Source organism: Gadus macrocephalus, chromosome 16, assembly GCF_031168955.1.
Source record: "Gadus macrocephalus chromosome 16, ASM3116895v1".
NCBI classification, from domain to species: Eukaryota; Metazoa; Chordata; class Actinopteri; order Gadiformes; family Gadidae; genus Gadus; species Gadus macrocephalus.
Window position 1 is genome coordinate 14,463,376 of NC_082397.1, and position 9,077 is coordinate 14,472,452.

General features: G+C 41.7%; 1 protein-coding gene and 1 long non-coding RNA gene across 52 annotated transcripts in view; one reads left to right on the forward strand and one right to left on the reverse strand.

Moving 5' to 3' along the window:
- The window catches only part of elna (elastin a), a 52,190-nt gene extending 43,476 nt beyond the window's left edge, over positions 1–8,714 (reverse strand). For 32 of the 50 annotated variants that reach the window (XM_060076345.1, XM_060076372.1, XM_060076366.1 and 29 more), the window contains exon 1: positions 8,343–8,713. In XM_060076345.1, coding sequence (XP_059932328.1) covers positions 8,343–8,418 — 76 coding nt within the window. In that variant the 5' untranslated portion in view covers positions 8,419–8,713. Of the gene's footprint in view, positions 1–8,342 lie in introns of all 50 variants that reach the window. The other 18 variants (XM_060076376.1, XM_060076373.1, XM_060076371.1 and 15 more) reach the window with 2 other exon arrangements.
- Positions 251–1,770, forward strand: LOC132475313 (uncharacterized). Of its 2 annotated transcripts, XR_009529857.1 has the most exons (5): positions 251–594; positions 866–916; positions 1,119–1,182; positions 1,269–1,349; positions 1,564–1,770. It is a non-coding gene; the product is annotated as an uncharacterized LOC132475313 (long non-coding RNA). The 2 variants fall into 2 exon arrangements; XR_009529856.1 differs by having other exon boundaries at positions 290–594; positions 1,119–1,349.
- Positions 8,715–9,077: the final 363 nt, after the last annotated feature.

The window sequence follows — 9,077 nt, forward strand, 5'->3', positions numbered from 1 at the left end:
TATGCTATCTCGTCCATAAACGTTGCATATACTATTCAGAAATCAGCAACGTTTAAGACGGTTTGTAGGTAGAGGGTAAAGTTTGCAGCGAAGGCTTTGCCGATTATTTTACTGTGAGGTTAACATTACCAAAGTACATTGTTAAGTTGGATGTTAAGGTGTCAGCTGGCAGCCTGGCATGGTAAGAGGCATGACATCGCGGCCACTCTGCTTCGTTGTGGTGACACACACATCTGATTAAACTGTGCATCGTACTAGTACGTCTAACTAACTAGTATGTTTACATGCATGGCATATCAGATAATTCTGTCTGTTCGGTCGCTGCGCAACGAATGAATAAAGATCGTTAGCACTCTGAAAAACAGATGACAGATGTGCCCGAAGTTACTACTTTATTACCTCGCTGATGACCAACGTTTAGGAAAACATGTACTTTTAATTCACCCTTGGGTGAAATCGAAGCGTAGTGTGTACTGAATGCGTGTTGATGATGATGCATATGAATTGCAACTTACACGTCTTCCAAACCTTTTCAGTACCCTGGCACATGCTTTGTCCAATGGACCATGGAAGGGACTTTACTTGGCTGACGAGGTAAAACGTGTGGCTGGCGCACGATTCATTGCATCTAGTAGAGTAGCATTCACTGGTAGACAGGCAGGCCTCTAGATTGTTTATTATGATTTAATGAAGTGTTCCTATGTGACGCTGATGGGCCCTGGTTGCTGCTAAATGCTTGTTGAAAGTGCATTGTGCACTTTTTGTATGTAGCTACAAAATGAGGGTGGATATCACTTTATAGTTTTTAGGCATTATGTACTAATAAGAATCATTGACAAATCACATTCCCCTTATACCACCACAGGACGCACCTCACCAGTATCAGAGCAACAGCTGTGGGGTGTTTATGCTGCTGGTGAGATGCATTATTTTCAGAAATGATGACCGATGACTAGTTTGCAAAACAACTAACTCATTTGTATGTTAATTTCAGTACGCAATGTATTCTACCCTCAAAAGCAATATGATTTCAGTGCCATAGTACACTGCTAAACAGTACTGTAACATGGATTTGTATTAGGCTATGAAGTCATTTAAAGCATAACTTTACTTTTCAGGGGGACATGCTCTCTATCAGGAGGTGGTGGTTGGACAGCTGTTGGAGACCTTTATGCTTGAAAGGTTTATATACTGTGTCCATGTTGCTATTTACTTATTTTTGGTGCTCACGAAGATCGTAGCCAATACACTTGTCTCTCTGTCTCTAGCCCTGCAGAACTAGCTGGCTCCTTCTCCCCCTCTCCATCTCCCCATCTCAGTCACACCTTCCAATCACTAAGCAGTGAAAGGTATTACATACTATGTCCATACTTTTCTATTTACGTATATTCTCTCTTGCTCTTTCTCAGACTTTTGATCGATCAGTGATTCCCTTTTTGTTTAATGGTGTGGGTAGTGTTGGTCTGGGCTTGTGTGATTGAATTGAAGGTTGATTATAATCCCTGTTTCTCTCCCTCTCTCTCGCTCTCCTTCACTCTTTTTTGGATCTCTCGCTCTCTCTAGCCCTGCAGGGCTAGCTGGCACACCAAGCTCACCCTCTCTATCTCCCCATCTCAGCCACACGCTCCAATCTGGCACAACAGATGACAGGCCATTCTTACCACCCGAAGTCCTTCAGCAAATTGTTCAAGAGACGCTGAGACTGGACATGGCGATGCTTGGCGTGTTCAACAGGGTTTCAAACACATTCCGAGAACTAATCAAGCCTCTCCATCCTTCCATATATGTAAATGAGTTTGGCAGGGGACATTAAGCTTAATAAAGACAATCTCATATGCATAACGGTTAGAAAGATTTACAACAATGCAGGCTGTGGCAGTGGCGCTACGCCTCAAAGGCTTCTTAAAAAAGAAGAATTGGCCAAGAGCACCCCTGGTACTGAGGCACGTTGCATATGGCAGGTTTGTCATAAAAGATGTCTGCCTAGGATAATGTTCTTTTATTACTCCTTTTTCGTTTTATTTGGGACGTCTTTTTTTGCAATCCCTTTCATTTGTAAATGTGCATACTACTGTAGTAAATGTATCTGCCCAGAAATGCTGGTATTTTATTACTCCTTTCTTTTGTTTTTGTGACAAATGCTATACGATGTATAACATACATTTGTGCCTACGATGTATGTTGTAAGGTTAATTGTTACAGAGCAATTACTGTTTTTTTTGTCTTTATTGAAAACATTCAGTTGGAAAAGTAAGTGAACACTTGGAGTCAAATGGCCTGTTTGAGCCTTCATAGTGTCTGGTAACTGGATTTGAACTGCATAATGTCCCAAGTGTTATTTTAATCTATTCATTATTTAATTTGGGCATATTCTTAAACAACTATCAAACATCTCACTTATACCTAATACCCTACCTATACTAACCCAGACGATAATGAACATGAGATCATGGAGCCTCCCTGTAATGATCGTGTTGCATCAAGTTTGATGCAAAGTTTGGGTCGAGATCCGACACATAAATGTAAGTTAACATTCTGTAGGCCTAGCTGGCTAACGTACCCGTATTACGAGATCGAAGAAGGGGGTGCTAACGTCAGTTCTATGCTGCCCATACTACTAGATCGACGAAGAAGAACGGGGCGTTCCAGCCTGCGTAAACGAGAACGCCGGGGGGGCGTTTTAGTCTGCGTGAACGGGAACGCCCACGACACGGGAACGCCCATTTGTGTCTGCAGTCGGATGATATTGGTTCTTTTCGGGCTGACAGCCGAGCTGTATGGGCTTAGGGAAGACATGCCTTTGAAACAGTAACACCAGAAAAGGATGTGTAACAGCTGTGAATTCCTCCCCATGGGTAGTAGTTCACACTAAGCACGACAAACATTTTACACTATATGATAAGCCAAGATGGAGCCGAGAGAAACCATTGCACGCTAGTAGAAGGTATGGTCTCCATCTAGACACATGAACCTATTGGATCAGACTGCAGGCCACGCCCGAAAAGTAGATATGGAATCTGGAACGTAAGTGCGTTTCCCGTTACCGCCTCCGGTATTAATTCATAGTGCACATAGATCATAAATCAGACTATTGGCCCTGATCATTTATCGTGTGTTATCAGATGTCTTTTGTGGTTTTAAGATAAAGATTAGTTCCAGACAGAAGTGTGTAGTGAAAGACAAGGACTGGAACAAATCAGCCATGCAAGCAAGGCTACGGTTCATCGCCATGTTTACACACACTATACCGAAGGGTTGGGCTCTAATGGTTTATCAAACAAAACCAATCACAACGGGCTGTAGGATCACAAAATAAATGCCGGAAACACATACACTGTTTTGTCCAAGACCAACATCTCTTAATGTGCTTCGTATTAAAACCGGTATTTTAATTTAGTGTTGCTTTTATTTCCTTCCGATAAGTCATGTGGTTCCCCCAATACCGAGAAAGAGACACAACAATATGCTTTTGTGTGTTTCCCCATTGCTTATTTTAGAAGAGCAATGGCATGACCTCTCTCCACATGTTCCTCATATAAAAGCAGACCACCTGAGACCGACTTTTTGTGTGCAATTAATCCGTCCCAAAAAGCTGGATAAGATTTGGGTTCCTAACAATGCTTTATGACTTCAATAAAACCAACAGAAAAACATTAAGGACTATTTTCGCAAATGAAAAGATTTTTAAATAGGTTTTGACCACAAATTTACAGTTGGTTTTCTTGGCGTGGATAGAACACAGATACTATACGGCTTGGAGTCAAGGAAAGCAACAAGCTGAATGCATTTATAACCGGCATTCTAGTGATGTATGTGGCCGGAGATTCACGTGAATCATCAGAATGAATGTGTTTTTTGTTCAAAGCTCAAAAACATGCTAGGACATAACGCCTATATCCTCAACCACAGCAATATGAAAAAAACAACAACCAAAGTTGACCATCCTATATTTACATTTAGGAATATGGAGCACAACACACATACATTATTTTAATGAAAACATCTTGTTTTAAGTATATCACAGGCCGGCTGTGTTGAACAGATAGGCGTAGACCTACTGTGTGTAGTGTACCATCACAAAGCTACAGCTGGAGGCCTGTTTCAATTCAACTTCATCTTTTCCCCAACTCCATCCAGTTTCCACAAACACATTAAGGAAAACAGACTAAACTAATGTTAGTTTATTTAGAAGGTTTAACTTGATATTCTTAAGTGGCTTTATTGTTTACCATCTATATATTGCCAGAGCAAACAGCTAACCCCGTTTTTATGTTCAATTCTAGGAAAACACCTTGAAGCAAAAAGTAATTTTCTGTTTCGCACATATTCACACATCAGTCTTACCTTGAAAAACCTTAATTTAGTGAACTACTTTCATCTAATGCACCGTTATTAACTAATAGAGCATCTTTGGATGGGACGTTCAAAGCCTGTACACTCAATTAGAGAGTGTCTGGGTTTCCTCAGACCACTCTATTCATTCCTCAATGGTGTATTAAGTAGCTCTGTAGTACCACTGAGCCAGGAGATTCCGTGTGTGTTTGACTCAGTTTAGCAGGCTTGGTTGGCTAGCCACCTTAGGAAAAGGTCTCTTTAAATGCAGCCGGCTGTGAATCCAACACACGCCACCAATTAAGCTCAGAGGGACCAGCAGCTAGCATGTTGCTAGATCACCAACTGATTATCAAATTGAGCATAGAGCGGTGGTCCAGTTCATCGCTAGACATGGTTGCCTGGCTGCCAGGGCATGCCATCTGATCTGCAGTGAATTCATTTACCTTCAACTGCAGCCAGGGTCGAGTCACCACTGGGGAGGATTAATGTGCTAAATTCTTTCTGAAGTCCCGGGGCAAAGCCTGGTCCAACACTGGTTGAGAAACTGGCTTGCACATTTGTAACAGCCCATTTTAACTGTCACCCATAAAGTTATTGTACAAATGATTGCATTCTTTTCTCGATGGTTTAATCATTTTTCAAAGTTCCAAGGGTGTTTTAAAGAGAAGGTTTGTACACTGCTAAATTAACCTATTGTTGGGATATTTCTTGCACTGCTACGAACAATAGGGGATTAAAGCTAGACAGAAGCTTATTCATTTTAAAAAGTGTCTGTACATTGCACATTGCATTGACTCTCATGATTGAGTGTCATGAATCGCATACATCATACAACCACATACTTTGCCTGTTAAGGGCATGGAAACTAATTCCCAAGAAGAGGTCATCGGAGCTATAGATACACCTAACCCTAACCCTAACCCTAACTGGGAGATTGATTACAGCTACAGTTAAACGACATTTAACCGATAATCAATCAGTGGACATTTGCTTTAACATTTAGTCTATTCATAATGATCAGAATCATATACATCTCTTTCGATCCATCGTGCAGATGCGGTGTGCATGCAAAGTGTAAGTGGAATGTTACTCTGCTGAAGACATAGATAGCAGCAAACACACTACTTATGTTTACGCAATAAACATGACAAGACTCAAATGTATCAATAAACTACTTTGCAGATGTTTCCTTTCCTCTTGGATCATAACTCAATGATATGAACCGAAAAACAGCCACTCGCGTCCTCATGGTCCTTGGTAAATATATATTGAGTGATTTGGATGGAAAATAAAATAGGTTAAACTGAAAGAGGGTTTTTTGCTACTATTACATGTTCATAAGTGACCCTTGTACCAGAGGTCGAGCAGTAAATCTTCTAGAAAAGTGTACACAAATTGAGCTGGTTTTCAGCATCTCAGACAACGGTTATGGCTATGGCTGGCTTACCGCTCACTCAAAATGTTGAGGTTATGCTCTTATTTGTTTAGCTAATAAATATATAAGTGTATTATATAATATATATATAGTAATTTATTTGTACATTAAACACATTGTTTTATTCCTTTTAACCTTACATACATGTAAGAAGTTACACCACAGTGCACCTGAATATTTTCAGAATTTTGTCTGCGGATTAATGACAACATTCATGTGTGGAGGAAACGGTGTAGTGTACTATACCCTCAACAGAGAAGCAGATATGGTAAAAGTACTGCAGTATCTTGGCCGGCGGGATTATTTATCTTTGTTTAATGAGTACTAGTCAACACTGTATTGAGTACTATTCAGCACTATCCTAGTGTCCTTACATGGTGGTCCCAATAACCAATCTAATGCTGATGCTTTCAAACAAGTGTATAAAGAGTGGAAATATACAGAAGATTGGATATACTTTTTCTAGATAGGAAATTTAACGTTATCATCCCCATTGGAAAGCTTTGATGGAATGATTGGAAACCACAAGAAGCATCGGACTAGGATGTATAACTTTTAGTGGAGATAAACACAGCTTAAATAATTGTCTTGCAGTGCCCTCAACCAAACCCAGAGCCTGAACACATGTTTCAATGGTGGAGCTAAATAACAAAGTGAATGTTGGCTAAGAAACAAAACATTGAAACAGCCAGACGTGAGAGAGAGTTTGAAAGATTCACAGGACGAAGAGGAGTAAGGGAGCAAGAAAAAAAGACGATTCAGGAGGAGAGAGAAAGCCTACCCCACCACCCCAAACTTTCTCTCTCTCTCTCTCTCTCTCTCTCTCTCTCTCTCTCTCTCTCTCTCTCTCTCTCTCTCTCTCTCTCTCTCTCTCTCTCTCTCTCTCTCTCTCTCTCTCTCCCTGAAACAGACCAGCTGTATCCATGCCCTTTGCTTGATATTAAATCAGACAAACTCCAAAAATATTGCTTCTTCAAATAACCTGTGCTAAATTATCCTGCAAACAATTCAAAACCCAGGCGCAGGAATAGAATTTGACATTTGTTCACACACACACACACACACACACACACACACACACACACACACACACACACACACACACATACACAAACACACACACACACATACACAAACACACACACACACATACACACACACACACACACACACACACACACACACACACACACACACACACACACACACACACACGCCCACACATTCGGATCGATGCGGCTGCCTAGTTGAAGGAGTCTTGTTAGGGTTATCTGGGAGCAATGTCTGGACAGCTGCAGAAGCAGATGCAGTATCAGACACACTGAAGAATACACCCTGAGTTGTAACAACATGGCCTGGTGCCTACCAGACACCAGTGTGTGTATGTGTGTGTGTGTGTGTGTCTGTGTGTCTGTGTGTGTGTGTGTGTGTGTGTGTGTGTGTGTGTGTGTGTGTGTGTGTGTGTGTGTGTGTGTGTGTGTGTGTGTGCGTGCGTGCGTGCGTGTGTGTGTGTGTGTGTGTGTGTGCGTGTGTGTGAGTGTGTGGGTGTGTGTGGGTGTGTGTGTGTGTGAGATCTGTCCCCCCATTACAGTAACAGTGATTGGTGTTTATTACCATTTCTGGATGTGCTCTCCCAAATATAAATACTTGTATTGGAGGCAATACACGCGTTGAGGAAAGGAAACAACATGAAAATATAGGACGACTACAATACAGCCTACTACACAGGATGCATGGACAACTGGCTGTGTCACTAAAGCACACCAATGTGTCTTTAAGAGGACATGTTATGAGATCTTTATTTGACTATGCTCATTATAAAGTCAGAAATATTCTCTTCCAAACACAAATCATCTTTATGGGTGTGTGACAACTACAAAAACTTGGAGTAGAGAACTTGAATCCCAAAAAACAGATCAGAACCACAAGTACATTAGCATCAAAGAACGTTTGTGTTTCTAATTATAGCAAAAGTAGGTGATCAGTTGCATGTGCAGTGTGAATAAACAGGATGTCATTTTGAGTGGGAATGTTTGTATCTTTAAATAACTTGATCAATTGGTAACACTGGTATTCTTTGACTCATTGACCGAGGTTTAGAGAGGATATTCTATCTTCAATTGACTTGCATACACACATGCACTTCTATAATAAACTATGGAAATGTGATTGAAACGCCGGACCTCCTCCAGATTATTTGTTTGCTGGACAGGTCATTTTAAATAAATATGAATACAATAATCTACCATTCATATAAATGACATGACCAACGTTATGTTTAATATTTAAATGATAAAATACAACTTTCAATGCATATATTACATAAGAAATATATGCATTCTAATATCTTAATGAAGGCATAATATTTGAAGACGATTAGGATATAAAAAACTGGATAGATGTTAAGCAGACATTGCAATATTATTGAGTTCATGAACACCTCAAGCGGGCTGAACAGGTGGCTGAAGGGAGACTTGGTCGGAAGGAAAGCACCTGTTAAAAGCCGGCGGTGATTGATGACAAGCAGAGGTCATGCCTCAGCTCATCGGTGAGAAGAGAGAGTCACACTCACCGCCTTGGAGGGACGGTTGAATCACAGCAACGAGGAAGAGTCCACAGAAGAACAGCAGAACCTCTCTGGTAGCCATCTCGCTCCACAATACGGCACCTCTCTCCTGGATATGCACGTTTTATGCTCCTCTATCTGACTACCACGATAGCCCAAAGTCTTGGAGAGTGGAAAAAAAGGAAAAGAGAGAAAAAGATACAGGACACGACGTAATTAGGATAGGGCAAAGTCTAGCGTTCAATGGATCACTTTGCCTTTTTCCCTCCCCGATGTCTGGTGTTCCTGTTTTTATTCTGGTCACTCCTGCCAACAGTGCAGATGCTGTTGCCAGCATGGAGCAACAGACAGGACGAGATAGACAGACAGACAAGCAGAACGAAGGACTGAGTGTATAGCGCGAGACAGGGAGTGAAGGGGGGGGGGGGGGGGGGGGTGGAGGAGAGAGACAGCCTCTCTCTCTCTCTCTCTCTCTCTCTCTCTCTCTCTCTCTCTCTCTCTCTCTCTCTCTCTCTCTCTCTCTCTCTCACTCACTCCCTCTCTCTCCCCCCCCCCCTCTCTCTCTCTCTCTCTCTCTCTCTCTCTCTCTCTCTCTCTCTCTCTCTCTCTCTCTCTCCCTCTCACTCCCTCTCTCTCCCCCCCCTCTCTCTCTCTCTCTCTCTCTCTCTCTCTCTCTCTCTCTCTCTCTCTCTCTCTCTCTCTCTCTCTCTCTCTCTCTCTCTTTCTCACTCTCTCTCTCTC